Genomic DNA, 15,877 nt, shown 5'->3' with positions numbered 1-15,877 from the left:
GGAGAAGAAACGGATTAGGTTACTGGTGAGAATGAGTGCGCCGGGTGCCATCCGAAATCGAGCTGTGGATGGTGGCCGGTGTTTTGCGATGATAAACAAACCGCAACTTACCCGCGGCGAAAGGAGTGGGCGGGAGGAGAGCTTATTCGTGGCGCAATGCCTTCCAATCCGTCGTTCATCCTTACCGGTACCGCGAGTGTTGGATCCGTTTGAATGAATGTGTGTTGAAAGGAGACGGGAAGCTCTTTCTCTCTCTCTCTCTCTCTCTCTCTCTCTCTCTATCTCTCTCTATCTCTTTCAAAAGTCTTCCTCGGTTGCTTTGACCCCTTTAAATGATAGTCGCGAGGAAGTCGCCGTTACGACCGTTCGGTGCCACGCGAGGCTACTGTATGGAATTGTTGTTTTTTTCTCCAAGCCGCGCTCCATTTTGTCCGCGTCTTCCGTCGCTTGGCTCTTCTTATTACCGCCCCTGCGCCGTGTTTTTGGCTGTGACTTTTGACAGATGTGTAGACAAACCTTTGACCAAAAGACCTTTGACCTTCGGACCTGTGACGAAAGGATGTGTGTGGTTTTTGAGGTTGTAGAATGTTGTCAGCACGATGGCGCAAAGCTGTTTGCCTCCCCGTGGCCGGATTAAAAGTTGGCCATCGCAAGCACCGGTGGACCCCGTTGCAAACCGAAAGACACTGTGGCTCTGTGGTTGGCCTTTGAACTCTTGTTCACGTTTCCATTCGCTATCGATGGAAGGAGTCGATTTTTGCTTTCTCGGCGCGTGGGGCGCTCGATTCAGTAAAGACGTTTGAGGGGAGTCCCTTTCTACGTTTGGCCAAACCGGCAGTGGGAAGGATAGTAATCAAATCAATCGCTTCAGAAAAGTTTATCATCGGACCTATCGGGCAAAAGTCGCTGCATACCCGGGCTGCAAAGCCGGGCGAAAGAACTTTTGCCGAAGTTCATTTTTCCGGACATGAACTGGTTGCCCGGCTCGGATAACGACGCGCTTCAAAGCCATCGGAGATGGGTCGCGACGCCCCGTTGGAGTGGACTGCTGTGGTCTGCAAGGGAAGGGCAGAGAGTGTGGCCACGCGTTTTCCCGATTTGAAAGGAAGCGCGTCGTCCGAATGACTTTGAAAGGCTTCGGAAGGGGTTTTTTTTGCCTCAGTTCAGTTTGCTGATAAAAGTGACTTTTCCATTTCGTTTGTTTGATGGTTTGACTTGATCGAAGAAATGGTTTGGATGGAACTCTTTCGTTCTCTTACTCTCTCTCTCTCTCTCTCTCTCTCTCTCTCTCTCTCTCTCTCTCTTAGGTATTTTCTTCCGGGAGTAGTGTATGCATTACCTTGATTCAACAGTTTTCTTCTTTGAGGGGGCCGAAGACAAACCTGTGGAAGCGTATAGAAAAAGGGAAAAATCGTTCACTTTGCCAACCACTTTTCTTGATTTTTCTGCGTTCGGTATTTTCCTCTCTCTCTCTCTCTCTCTCTCTCTCTCTCTCTGTCTTTCTTTCCTTTCTTGCTCTTGGGTGAGCTGTTTTCACTGCTCACTTTCCGCGCGTCCATGTCCGGCTATCGGCCGGAACGCGCTCGTAAGGTGGTGGGGGAGATAAAAGGGTCACTCCTGTGCGGGCACGGCGCCGGAAAGAGAGGGTCGGAGGGGCCAGAAATGGGGCCTGCGAATCTAATTAATTTTTAATTTTCCTTTCTAATTAAATGGTAATTAAATCAGAAACGAGCAAACGTTTCTATACAGCCCCGTTCGGCTGTTGAGTGGGAATGTCCGTTGGGTTTTATTTATGGATGGAGGTGGAGACAAAAAGGGGGGAATGCCTGTTGGAAATTAAGACGGTAAGGAAGTGTGTCATACTACTGGTGGAGCACGCCCATACTCTCTATCTCTCTCTTTCTCTCTCTCTCTCTCTCTCTCTCTCTCTCTCTCTCTCTCTCACACTTTGTCCGGCTGATTGACGAGGAAACGTTGAGCGGTTTGCTCAATGGCAGCGGGCGCTACAGTCGAATCGGAGGAAAACGGAAACGAAACGCAGCATGAGGACGGATTTAGATGACATTTTATAATATCCGTAAGATTTGTATTGCGTCCCGTGTTCACACTACTGTTGACTACTATTTTTAACCACCTTGCTGTTGGAGTTTCGGATCGATCGGACAATTCAGTGGTTGGAGTGGCACGATTCGTAATTTACATTTTGTTCAAACAGATTCTTTATTGCAAATTGAACTAAAACTAGGCAGCGTTTTTTTTGTTGTTGCTTCTTCTTCTTCCGCGAAACACCCCTCTGTGTCTTCCCTCTTCGCTCTCGATTTGTTCACCATTCTGCTCTGCTTTACTATTTGTTGCTTAACGATCAGTTTTAGATTTGTGTTGGCCGATTTGATTTAATCTCGTTTATAGTATTGTTTGTTTAGTGTTTGTTTATTTAAATTTTAATCGAGCTGTGTGTGGGTGTGTATGTGTGTGTGTTTTGTTTGATTTGTTTGGTTGCTTTATTCGCTTTGATATTAAACTATTATTTATCTTGCATTCCGCCGCAACGGGTGCAAAAACATTCAACAGACCCGCGCCATGCGTTGGTAAAGAGTAAATTTTGCTTCTTTATGTTGTCCCCCCCCCCAAACCATTCCGTTTTGCACAATTTTTTATTTTTTCAAATGCTGCTCCCTACTCCTCTCTCTCTTTCTCTCTCTCCCCACCATGCGGGGAAGCCATCTGTTTCTGTTACCTCTTGGAGAGGGTTTGCTTTTATTTGAATTTTGGAATTGGATTTATTAGATACACATCTAGAGTTCGATAACACACTGTGGCTGGCTTAACTAAATTTTCCTCTTTGCGCGACTTTCACTCTGTCTTTCTCGTTTTGTTTTGCTTCCATCCATTTGCTGTAGGATGGTTAGCATTTTTTTTTAAATTTATCAAACCAGCTTGGCTCTACATCGTTTGAATTTATGTACACATGGAGTATTTGAGGGATAGAGAGAGAGAAAGAGGAAGAGCGACAGAGAGAGTGGGATGTACGCTTTTCGTTATTTATTTAGTTTTTTCTTGTTTCTCCTGTATCATCTTCATCTCTCTTTCTCTTTCTCTCTCTCTCTGTCTCTCTCTGTCTCTCTCTACATCTAACTTACACCAAATTGTATTCCGTTTCACGGTACAGCAATGATAAGCACGGCATTAGCAATTTTCCATGCTGAAGCTGATGCTGTGGCTTTTTTCGTATTTAAAAGAAAATCTTCCCCCACACAACCGAAGGGAAGAAAAACGATCCCTCCTCTCCAGCTACTCACTGCATCTTTATACACATCTATTCGTTTGATTATTCGCATGTTCCGCCACTAGCACTACCCAATTAAACACGTTTACACACCGTGGCGCATTGCGACGGACCGTACCGTACCTGGCACCTGGTGTAGGTGACCGCTCGTTTGAGTTTTACCGGCCTCTTCACCCGTGAACACTCCACCCAAAGCAGCAGCAAAGAAGCGCCAACTGGGTGTGTGTGTGTGTTGTTACTACTACTACGACTACGATTACTACTACGATTACTAGTAGCTACAGAGTTTTGCCACATCTCATCTCGCTACTGATGAAATGTTTAATTATTTCCTTTTTTCCCTGCTCGTTTGCTTCCCTCACTTCCTCATTCACTTCGCTTATCCTCCCTCCACTTATCCCTGTTTCGCTTCCATTCTCTGGACCCTTTTTGCCCGAACTTTTTTAGTTTTGTGTATGTGTTTTTGTGTGTTTTTCTGTTTGCTATGCACATGTACAAAAATATACACACAAGCGTGTGCGGGCGCGCTCGGGGTCTAGTTTTTAAACCGTGCCCCGGACCCACCACGGAACGATATGAGGATGAATTTGTGTTTTTGTTATGTGTTTCTCTTTTTCTACAATAAGTTTATGGGTGTGTGTGTTTTTTTCTTTTTCTTCTTCTTCTTATTTCATCTTAAAAAAATCCAGGGGAGCCGTTAGTGAAAACGGAATGCGCTACTGATAAACGAAAGGTACAAAAAGTCCCACTACATCGCATTGAAACGAAACTGCAACAGGTACGTTATGAAATTACTATCCTCTTCGCATGCACTGCTAGTACTGGTACTATGTACTACTTAAACTACTTCCATTGCCACTACTGGACCTATCGCTGCTGCCGTTGATGCTGCTTCCGTGCACCCTTCCATTGCACCACAGCCCCCTGTCCGATCCCGTCGGTCGGAAAGCGATGGAAAGGAAAGCGATGGAATGCACTGAACGACAGCAGCAGTATTTTAAAACACTATTCTTACTATACATTCGTTGGCGGTGTGTGTTTGCAGTGCCTCGTTCACTTACACACCACCCACGGTAAATTCTACGTTTATGTTTTCTTTCCCTCCCCTTCTCCGCCTGGCTTCGAAACCGTTCACAAAAGTGAAGTTTTGTCCCAATATTCATCCCACGTTCTGTGTGCCAAACTTTTTCCGGCGCAAAGAAGCGCATGTGTTGTAAGTGAAAGAAAATGGGACGACAACTATCCTGTTCGAGTTTGTCTCGAATGTCTCGTATGTCGTCGCGGAGCTGTGTAGGTTTCGGGGCACTGACTGTTCAGTTGTCACCTTTTGTGTCGCTCCTGTCGCTCCTGTAATATGGCGTTGTGTGGCGTTTTTTGCTGTACAAAGGAGTTGGAAAAGGCTTCGTTTGCTAACGTCAACGTCTTGCTGCAACGAGCTTCCAGCAGGCCCCGGTACAGGGTTGTGCGCCGATATGTATGTGTGGCAGCGGGTCCAGCGGGTTCTCTTTGGGCTCGAAAAAAGAAGCTGCTGGAGGACGACCATCGGCACACATATCGGCACGTGTGTGGCTTCTTTCTTAGTTAGCTTTTGGTCGGGTGTGTGTGTCGCGTTTGTGTTTGACTTACGGTAAGAAGTTTAGAGATTCCTTTGACCCTGAACCCCGAAAGATTCGGCCCAATGTTTGATTTAGTTCGATGCTCTCTCTCTCTCGCTAGAGAGACTCCCCCTACAGTCCTTATCCTTATCCTTACAGCCCACCCGAGACGAGCCAGAAGTTTGAGCGGTTCGAGCACACGTGGTTTGATTTTGTTCCATTTCGGGGGGGAAAGGAGGATGAAAACGGTTCACCCAATCGGGAATTGAAGGGGAAGGAAGGGTTTGTAGTTTTTTCCTCCTCTCTTTGCCCGTCTAAATTTAAACTAAACTCCCGTCCTTCCGGTGAAAGTTTTGTGTGCTAAGTTTCTTTGGCTTTTCTTCTCTACACCAATTCGCTTCACCGCACCGCCTGTCCACGGATCGACCGTACTGTACAAACAATGGATTACCCCAGCTCCACACTCCCCCGTCACGGTGTGAAAGCTACTGCAGGGAAAGTTACGGCAAAGTAAACCAGCCAACACGTGGGCGCACGTCGGTCGGTTGGAACTTTCGCAAGTTTCGACTTTTCGATTTCCTTTGGCAGGGGGGGGGGGGAGGGCGGGTAAGGATCGGGAAGGGAAATGCAAGGAGAAGTGGGCTGGGAAGCAACGCAGCTGCACATCTGATCGAGAAGCAGGACGCGCGAACGATAATCATAATAATCATAGTTTTGTGTCAGTGTCGATAGACTATTATTGTCTAGCTTGCGCTGGTGGAATCTGATTGGAATGCAAATGAACTAGTTCGCTGGTTTGCTGGTGTGAGGGGAACGTCAGACAGGGAAGAAAGTTGCAGACCGGAGAAACTTATTTGAAAGAGATGATGAACAGGAAACTAACCAAAGCAAAAATGTTTGCCGCAAAGGACTTGTTTGGCTGTGTTTGGTAGTTGTTATCCACTACAGTTGCTGTGGAAGTTGAGCTTTTCATTTAATAATAATTATGTTTTCCCTTGCAATTACCCTGCCTGCTGCCTTGAGCAATAATATGTTAATGGAGGCGTTAAAATTGCGGAGGAAAGTTGTACTCCGACGGGAAAATGAAAAAAAGCACGATGGATTTGGTAATTAATTTCCGTGCTTCCCGTGCTCAACACAAAACGCAGCACCTTTGACATAATAATTATTATGCAAAATCAAAACAAAACACACATAAAGCAGAAGTAATCTCCGGCGCACCGTCTTACACAAACCTACATTATGTGTGTGTGTGTGCGCGCGTGCTAAGAAGCTTTAAAACCGCAGCAACATTACGTGGAAAAGCGTCTTTGGTTGTATCCTGCCCTTTGTAGGCGGTAGTATTTCTGCGGAACACGTTAAGTACTCTTACGACACACAGGCACACACACACGCACACACATGCAAAATGTGCTAATATGTGCCCGCATGATGTGTAGCGATATGTGTTTTGTATGCTTGTTTTTATGTGAAAGCATACAGCAGATAATAATGGTGCATTTACAACCGAGCCAGCCTGCCTAGAGGGCGCTTGTGTCGCCCGTGCCACACTGTCCCATCCCCAGCGAAAGTGTATTGTGTTTTAGCAGGAGCGTTTTGTCGCCGCAAAGATCCGGAGATTGTCAGCCGTACGCGCGGAACCGGGCTGACGCGGGGCGAAAAGTTTTCCACTTTGCCATTTGCCATCCATCTGGCCCTGGCTGGCGGGCCGGAACTTTGAAGCGTATTATGTTCCGATGCGCAACCGTCTCTCAGAAACGCGCGCCCCGATGATTGTTCCTGATCGCGGGCGCCCCCAAAGTGCCCTACTTCGCGGTAGGTTGTTGTGGCAAGGGGAGGAGGGGGGAGGGTGGGCTTTTCTTACCTCCCGGTTGTTGTTTTCGTCTTCTTCTTCTGTTTCCTGGAGTTGGCGGAATGTATCGCGCGGTAGCAACATACAAATGAATTTCCCCAATTCTGTCGGTTTTCTTCCGTGGCGGGGACATCCCGCGCGTATGGCAACTCTCTGTTTTCTCGCTTTCGCTCTCCCGCCATTGTTTGGAGGTGGAAGTGGTGGTTAGAAATTGCGGTATGCAACTTTACCCTCCCACCACATGTTTCCTCCCCTGGCAAAGAGCGATGAAATGGGGAGGTGGGGTCATGTTTTTGAAACTGTTTTTCTTTTCGCCACCGCTGCTGCGTCGGCGGTTGATTCGTCGCGTTCGCCTTGACGACGACGAGCATGATGAAGAATGGACCACCCCGGGGCACCCCGTGCTGGAGTTTGGTGCCAATGGTTTGGTGCCAGACGGTGGGCTGGCTGGCTGGCTGGCTGGCTGGGAAGGATGGTCATGCTGTTGTACCGCTGCTGCGTCTTTCCAGCGCTACCCTTGGTGACGGGGACAAAGTGGCTTGTTATTGTTGTCGTAGCACACCGACGTAGTTAGCCTCGGGGTGGCTGAGGAATGGCGACTCGGCGACCGAAGCAGCCGTTTTCCACCGGATGTGAACCGTTTGTCGTTCGCTTTGCCTTGCTACTCTCAAGCGCAAAACAAGGCGAGCTGAAGCGGTTTGAGTGTACCAAAGCGGGCCGGTCGGAGCGAGGAATTTATTGTTGGCAAGATTGGTTTGATTACAATACCAGCTCCCCGGGAACGTTGTGCGCTTGTTACCGCGGCCAAGGGTCGGTAGAACTGGGAAGGGATGGAGATTGTCGCTGAAGGAGCGAAATAAAAGAAAAGCCGGTCGAAAGTGTCCGGTTGGCCCAAACAAGTCGGGCGCAAAAAGGAGGCAGGCAATGGTGTGGTTTGTAAGAAACCACCGACTACCAGTGGGTCCGGTTCCGGTTTGGGGTTTAGCAGCGGGATGAATAACCAAAAAAAATAAATAAATAAAAACGATGTATGGAGCGGGAATGAACCGCAACCAAAGGGGGGCAAACCGTGTGCTTGTCCCCTCCTCACAATTTGTAACGCGATATTGTAACGCGATAGGGCCGTGCGAAGGACACTCTCGCGCTTGCACAAAATGGCCCGAAAACGATCAAAGATAAGAGCACACCGGTTGAATGGGACCGGCCTTGAATTGTGACAGCACCTCTTCCACTCCACTCCTCCTCTTCCACCGACCCCCTTTGTTGGCTTTTGAGTGGAAAAGTGCTGGACGAAAGCGCATACAAGCGGGATCGTCGACTTCCGGGTATAGCAGGCAGAGGATGGTCCGGAACGGAACATGTATCTCTCTCTCTCTCTCTGTCTCTCTCCCGGCTTGAAGTTTCATCACCACATCCGCCCGTCTGAATGGAATGAATGAACACAATTGGCAAAATCCCTTGAACGCGAGTAAACAACAAAAAAATGTGTAAAAACAGTGCATGAACAAAACTCGCGGAAGCTTTGGTTGAATGGAGGTGTATCGCACAGTTGAAAAGCTTTAAGACAAAGGGATGAAGCCCTTTTTTGTCTTTTTATTGTTTGCATGGAGAGTGCTGGTTTTTTTTGTGAGTGCTCTCCCTCTTGTTGCCGGTTCACTGCTTACTTCCACCCCGCCCCGGAAAGGCAACACAAAAAATGAATGAGGTCCAGAAGAAGAAAAACTGTGCGTAGATTAATTAGCAAACCGAAAGCACCGCAAAAAAGGGGGCGAAAGATAAAAATCAATAGGGAGCGAGGATGAAAAGCTTTTACCAACAACCCACTTCTGTGCTGGTTCCTTTTTGCGAGAACTACACAATACAGAGCGTGGTGGTGGTGGGTAGGGAAAGCAGTGAGAAGGGGCTAGGGGGGCTGGTAGCACAAAAGGGACACTTACGGAAGGATGGATGGATGGATGAGATGCGATGAGGACGGTTAATAGTTCCGCTAGTCGTTGCCGTACATAAAAGCTTTCGAGCACCGTCCCACTTAGTGGGCCGACTTGACGAGTGAATTCCGGTACCGCCCTTTGCCTGGGTGAGGGTAATTTGTAGGTCATTTGCTGATGAGTGTGTACGTGTGTGTGTGCGTGTATGTTGGGTTTTTTAAATGCCACTTTTCTCGCCTTTCCCGATCCCGTTTTGTACAGCATTGCTTTGCCGGAAGAGAAGCACGTCAAGTGGACACCGTGCCGTTGCTACAACAGTGAACTGATTTTCCCCGGAAGTGAATGCTTCCCCCCCCCCTTTCCCCTACTCTGTGTGGCTCGTCCCCCCGCTCTGTGTCCCTCTCTGTCGCTCTTTACGGCTTAATGCCGAGCAGCCGCTTGAACGCGCGCCGATAGTCCAGGTTGAAGATGGTGTAGATGATCGGGTTGAGCGCGGAGTTGATGTACCCGAGCCAGGTGATGAAGTTGATCAGCTTGTTCGTCGGGCAGCAGGACGGACAGAACGGCAGGATGACGTACATCAGGAAGAACGGCAGCCAGCAGACGACGAACACGCCCATAATGATGCCGAGCGTCCGGGCCGCCCGCCGCTCCTTCGACAGCGAGATCTTCTGCTTCTCCTCGATGAACTGGTTGAGGCCGCCCGGCTTGCGGAACGACTGCTTGAGCCGGCCGCCGAGCCGGGTCGTGGGTGGGGCCGCCGCCGCCACCACCATCAGCTCGGCCGTCGACTCGTGGAAGCCCACCTCGCGCTGGAGATGGCTGTTGCTGGCCCCGTTCCGCGGGGCCGGCTCGCCCGTCGCCGACCCGCCCGTCATATCACAGTTGCCGGTGGGGGGCAGTAGGGCGGACGGGTGGGCCGCGTCCAGCGGCGCCTTGCCGACCCCCCCACCACTGTCGCCCGACCCGGAGTGGTCCGGGTTGTCCGTCACCGAGTCGTCCTCGCGCTGATGCAGCGCGCTAGCCGCCAGCCGGTGCGGCCGGCCGTCCTCCCCCTCCTCCGCCGGGCCGTCCCCTGGCCGCTTCCGGTGGTGTTGCTTTTTGCGGTGGCGGCCGGCCGCACCGCCCAACGCCCGCCCGAGATAGCCGCCGAACCGGAGGTGGCCCTTTTTGTTGGGCTTGCCGCTGCCCGCCAGCACCGGGCCGCCACTGCCCGTGTCGGTTTGTTCGTTGTGGTTGTTCGTTTCGCTGCTGATCGACTCCTGGTCGTGCTGGATGGCGTGCCCGTCCTGGTGGTGGTGTGACTGGTGGTGGTGTTGGTGCTGCTGCTGCTGTTGCTGCTGCTGCTGGTGGTGGGTCGTGGTAAGCTCCTTCTCCCCATTGCCAGCCACCATGCCGATGCTGCGCGACGCGAGCGTGTTGATTTTGGACGCTTGCGCCCGCTCGCGCAGCCGGCGCCGCGTCGCGATGTAGATTTCGATGTACACGATCGTCATGATGGCGAGCGGGATGAAGAACGAGCCGAGCGACGAGTAGATGACGTAGCCCTGGTTGCTCGTTAATTGACACGGGAACTCGCTGGAAAACTCCTCCGGCCAGTCGTTCCACCCGATCAGCGGCGGCGAGCTGATCACCAGCGACAGCACCCAGACGCCCGCGATCAGCGCCAGCACCCGCTCGAGCGTCCGCTTCTGGGCGTAGTTGATCGGATCGGTGATCGCCCAGTAGCGGTCGAGCGCGATCGCGCACAGGTTCAGGATCGAGGCGGTACAGCACAGCACGTCCGAGGTGAGCCACATCTTGCACACGTGGATGCCGAACTCCCACCGGCCGAGCAGCGAGTAGGCGACGTTGAGCGGCAGGACGAGTATGGCCACCGTCAGGTCCGCCACCGCCAGCGACACGATGAAGAAGTTCTGCACGATCCGGAGCGGCTTGTACGTGAACACGCTCAGTATGACGAGGATGTTGCCGACGATCGTGATGATGATGATGAGCGTCAGGATGAGGGCCGTACCGATCGCTTCCCACTGCGGCACGGCCAGATCGATGCCGAACATGGTCGGGTAGAGCGTGTCGTCCGGTTTGGGGCAGCCGTCGAGCAGCTCGGACAGATCGGACCCGTTCGCACCGTAGTTCGCCCCGAGCAGCTCGCCATTGCTGTCCAGCCCGAGCGTTGCGGTTAGGCCGGCGAGGGACACGGCCGGAATGGAGCCCTCGTGCCGGAGCAGTATGTCGAGCTCGCGGTACGTCGTCGGTGATGGGGCGGCGGGTGGCGGCGGTGGTTGGGGCACTTGGTCGGGGCTGTACCTCGCGCCCGGCTGGCTAAAGTTTTGCAGAATTACACCCATGATGGTGAGTCGTGGGGTGGGGGAAGGTTTCGCTTCTGCGCCGATGGCCACGACGGTGAGTGTCGCCGCGGCCTGTCACACTCAGCGCATGCAGGTCCTGGACCGATTTGACTAGGCGGTTTCGCTACACTAAGAGAACTGCTGCCTGATCGCTACAGGGAATGCGAGTTGTTGGACAGTTTTTAGGCTCTCTGGAAAAGGAAAAGAAAGGAAATTGAAGGTTAGTTAACACTGCCAACAGAAGGTTTTGGTAAAGGCGTGCTTGTGAAGTCATGATACCGGTTCATTCAAGCTATAACAGCCCTTTAGGCTGTCCACAAAAGTTAAGCGTATGTTTGCAGATACGGGAAGCAACGAAGCGTCAAAGAATTGGCAGGTTCCAGATAAGAAAGTGGGTCACATACCGAACACCGTATGGTAGTTGAATCGAACAAGTTCTATAATATTCCCAACAAGTTCTACAATAAGTCCCATATTTACAGGCTGCAAACTTGGCTTGCAAGTAATTCGAACGAGACCGAAACCCCTCCCAACTAGCCGAACAAATTGTTTACCCCTCATAATGCACGAAACGTACGGTCGGCAGCCCATCAATTCGCCAACGCGGGGTCGTTTTCATTAGCACTTAAACCGTCCCTTAGTGTTGGGTTGCCGACTGCCGGTCCAGGGGAAGACTGGAAAGCGGGCGATAGTGCTCGTAAGTGGGCTCGTAAAGTTTGGGTGACATCGGTTCACGGTTCAGGTGTGTGTGTGTGTGTGTCGGAACCGCAAACATACACCCTGATGTGCCCCTTCGTACTTACTTTCACCACGGGGGGTAAGGACTGTTTGAAATGAACACCGGAACGGATCGAAAACTTTACGCTCGAAACCTTTCCGATTTCCATCTTCCCGGTGGGAAGAGAGAATGTGGGAGTCTTACCGTACCCAGGGCCATTTCCCCGGCCGAGAACTTACCCGCTACTATCCTATGATCCAAACCATCTTACTTCCACGCATCCTCAAAGTAATCGGGCACGGGTGCAAATTATATTCCGCACGTAGGATCGTTTGCGGCTTAAGATAATTTGTCTCCGACGGGCAAGACGCCCGAGGACATTAACCTGGGGAGGGGAAAAAGAGGGAGAGGCGGTTCGATATTTGCCCATTCATTGTCCCTTAATCTCTACTGACAGCTGGTTAGCACAGAAAAGTGCGGAAAACGGAAGGTTTAAAATGATGTGTGTGTGTGTGTGTGTGTGTGTGTGTGTGTGTGTGTGTGTGTGTGTGTGTGTGTGTGCGTGGTGTCTGAGTGGTTTTTTTATTGTTGATTTTTGAGATCTGTCTGCCGCTGTGCTTCATTTCACGGGTGTGCTTCATTTCACGGGTTTTATCGAACGGCAAATATTTGACAAGTCCTCCCGATGCGGAGAATCGGTCGAGATTTTAATGGTTTGGTTTGGAAGAAAAACCATCTGAGCTGGAACACAATGGCGAAGGACGGTAAATTTACAAAGGATTGATTGTTGGGGCGCTTGGGACCAGCGCTATCATCATCATCATCATCATCATCATCATGCTATCCGTCTATTGGAATAATATTATCTGTGCTTTTAATTAATTGATATTGAAAATCCGATTCGGAATTACCGAGGATCTTCGATTGCGGATGGAGCAAAAACTCAACCATTGCCGGTGCCCCATTAAGCACCATGTATCTGGGTGCGTGTATGTGTGTGTGTGTTTCACTCCACAGAGTTGGCCCCAGATGTGTGTTAGATGCGTGGGTGGTAATTTGCATGTTTTTCACAGATAAGCGATGCCGTACTACGGCACGGGAGACGAATGGGTTTTATTGATTATTTTATTTAGCACTTAATGCCTCATTCACTCATTCAGTGGTGCTCGTATATATACAGCAGAGAGCACTGGGGGTGGTTTTAAAAGCGGCTGCCACTTGGCGATGGTTGATGCGCCATGTTTGTGTGGCCGACGCGCCTAAATAAATCGCTGCCGGGAATGGTTAAGATTATTAGCTGCGAACAACGTATCTGCGGTGCCGTGCCGGTGAACGGATGAGGCAGCAGCCTGAGGTTGGCGGTGGTGTGTGGTGCCGCTCGGGCGTGTTCGGTACGCTAGCACTGCGGCTTAAGCGTTTCGAGCAGCAGAGTTATGCCTGCCGTGGAAAACACGTGCGTTGAGTGTTCTAACGTATCTTAAACTACGGCTCCGGTGGTGTGGTAGTTGGATCTTTTGCGCGTTGAATCTCGGAAGCGTGCCCTTTCGCTAGTAGCAAATGATATGATGCCCCGGGATGACGACAGCGAGATTTACGATGATGAACGGGAGGGGCGGTGGCTGCGTGTGCTAAGATCTGGTGGGTGGTACGCATCGACCGTTTCCGTTTTTCGCTTCGTGCTGATTCTGTTGAGACACCAGGCACGAGGGTAAATAGTAAACAACGTATCACTTGGCGGCCCCGAAGTGCCAAAAGTGCCGAATCCGATCGAAAATAGCGCAATCTTGGGGCGGGGAGGTCTGAGGGTGGAGAGATGGTGGATGGAGTCCCACAGTGAGGGTCGCTTTCATTTTTTTCGGACACATTTTCATTTTCATCCTTCTCGTCAGTTGCCCGTGACGTATGGCACAATTGACGGGAGGGATTTTTCCGTTTCGGAAAAAAAAGTTTTAACCTTTTTAAGGAATGAAAAGCGGAACAAGCGGGTGAAAGTGGAATGTATGCGTCCCTTTTTTGCTTGTGGGTTTACATTTGTTGCCACAGTGCTGCTGTTGATTTGCTTTGCAGAACGGGAATTGCTACACCATTTTCCCGCTAACACTTGAGAGTTTTGTCGTGGGCGTTTGGTTATATTAAATTCCCGCAAAACCGACGGCCTTGTCCGTCTTCCTTGTCCGTCTGATCAAACGTGCGTGAGCTGTGAGTGCTGGAAAAGGAAATTAAAGTTTTCCACTTTAAACACGACGGTACGTGACCATTCGGGTCCGTTTCGAGGAGGAGGAAGGCTTCTGCGTGACAGCTGAGTGGAAAGTTTTGCTGTAAAGATTACCATATTTTATATGCGGCTCTGGGTGCAGCAGAAACGGAATTGAGAGCAGGGGAAATGTACTATTTCGGTCCGCTCGTTTTGGTAGTTGCAGGCACACACACACACACAGCTTCCAGAACAATCAACCGTCGGCACGCTCGCATCTTTTTGCAGCAGAGTGCAGCAGAGCGCGGTGGCACGTTGGCATGCACCCGGGAAGTGATCGCTGATGGGAATGATTTTATTGACAAAAGTAATCAGCGTTTGCTGCCAATTTGCACTTAGTTTTTAGTGTCCGCTAGTGGCGCGCTGGAAGGACGGGGTAATGTTTGTGATAGTGACTCGGGGAAGGGCGAGCTAGTTTGGGCAGTGCAATGGCGTACACAGCCGATTTGAACCGTTCGAGATGGTTGAGGGTCTCGATTATGCGAATGCAATGAGTAAGTGACTAGATGACAGACATAACCTTAACCGTTATGTGCTAAACATCAAGTCGTTTGGTTTTTTTTTTCGTAATAGCCCATGGTTGTAGAGATGCTAAAGTTTCACAAAGTATGACTAGTATTGGTAAAAGCATTGCACATCGGTTGTACAATGTAACATCTAGCTGACATTATCACTTCATTCTAAGTTAAGCTTCTTGTCAATGACCACCTTCTACCTAATCTAGTTCTACTTTTTATCCAAACCAAGGTGACTAGGACTTACTGATTGCCTGGGATTATTGTGTCTATTACTTTGGTCGCCATGATGGACGGGGATTTGTTTGAAAAGATCGACTTCGTGATTCGCTGAGGGCTCACCATCTCCTCCCGGCGTTGAAATGTAGATTTATTAAGCTCTAGCATAATTTGAAGACCGAGCAGACAAAGTTTTTATTCATTTTTTGACACCATCAACGACACGAAACCCCCTTACAATCAAATCAACTACTTATTTATGGGCGTTTATTTGCATTTTTCACGCCGCTGTACAAAGTGCTCATCCTAACAAACTGGACGGGCGTAATTCGACTCTTCTAGAACTAACTGTTGTATACCAATCAGTGGCAAAACAACAAATTAACCGTAAAGGTTGTTTTATAATACACATTGACATGAAGGAACAATCTAATGAAACAAAGATGATAAAAGGACAAACATGTTGATCCCCATGGTTGAATTTATCAGACCATTACATTCAAGATAATTTGTGATAAGTGAGACTACTAATATAAATGCTGTTTACATGATGAGACCACATGTTGATTTTGACAAAAATTTCCATGCAATTTACATAATCTACCCACGTAGAGGCTTATACGAGTTATGGGCACGTAATCGCTAGCGTAATTTGGAGAATAAGCTAACAAAAACATAATTTTTGCCCAACAAGTCATTACATGTTTTGCCAGATTTTCCTTGAACATCAAGTCGTTGGGAAAATTGAATAATACAGGGTTTTCCAGGAGTTCACATAGCTATGGAGCACTTTCTTGACTCCTTCTTACCTGAAATGAACTTAAAGTAATGAGAGTCCAATCTATAGCACCCTTGTTGGACAAATCCAATAGGAAATTTGAAGGAGCCTGTCCAAAAAGGGTGCCATAGAGTCCAATTTCCATCATATGAAGCTCATTTCCAGTAAGAAAAAGTCAAGGAAGTGTCCCACAACTATGAGAACCCCTGGAAACCCCTGTAAGTTATTTGGAATTTAATAAAAGGTTAAAGAGCTTCAAAGATAAACAAGCGACAAGGTTTGAAAAACAACTATAATATCATGCTTCATTTCACTAACAAAAAAAAAAAATAGTTGTCAGCACTAAATGCTTAGATAATCGACCAAAGTATGGTTCGTGTC

General features: G+C 49.3%; 1 protein-coding gene across 3 annotated transcripts in view; it reads right to left on the bottom strand.

Moving 5' to 3' along the window:
• Nucleotides 1-2,195: 2,195 nt before the first annotated feature.
• LOC120903800 (octopamine receptor) overlaps nucleotides 2,196-15,877 on the bottom strand; it is a 29,820-nt gene continuing 16,138 nt past the window's right edge. For all 3 annotated transcript variants that reach the window (XM_040313536.1, XM_040313458.1, XM_040313611.1), the window contains one exon: nucleotides 2,196-11,203. In XM_040313536.1, the coding sequence (XP_040169470.1) occupies nucleotides 9,075-11,012 (1,938 nt within the window). In that variant the 5' untranslated portion in view covers nucleotides 11,013-11,203 and the 3' untranslated portion in view covers nucleotides 2,196-9,074. The remainder of the gene's footprint in view (nucleotides 11,204-15,877) is intronic.

Source organism: Anopheles arabiensis, chromosome 2 (genome assembly GCF_016920715.1).
Source record: "Anopheles arabiensis isolate DONGOLA chromosome 2, AaraD3, whole genome shotgun sequence".
Lineage (NCBI taxonomy): Eukaryota > Metazoa > Arthropoda > Insecta > Diptera > Culicidae > Anopheles > Anopheles arabiensis.
The sequence above is the reverse complement of the archived record's forward strand: the minus strand, read 5'-3'. Positions and strand labels throughout refer to the sequence as shown.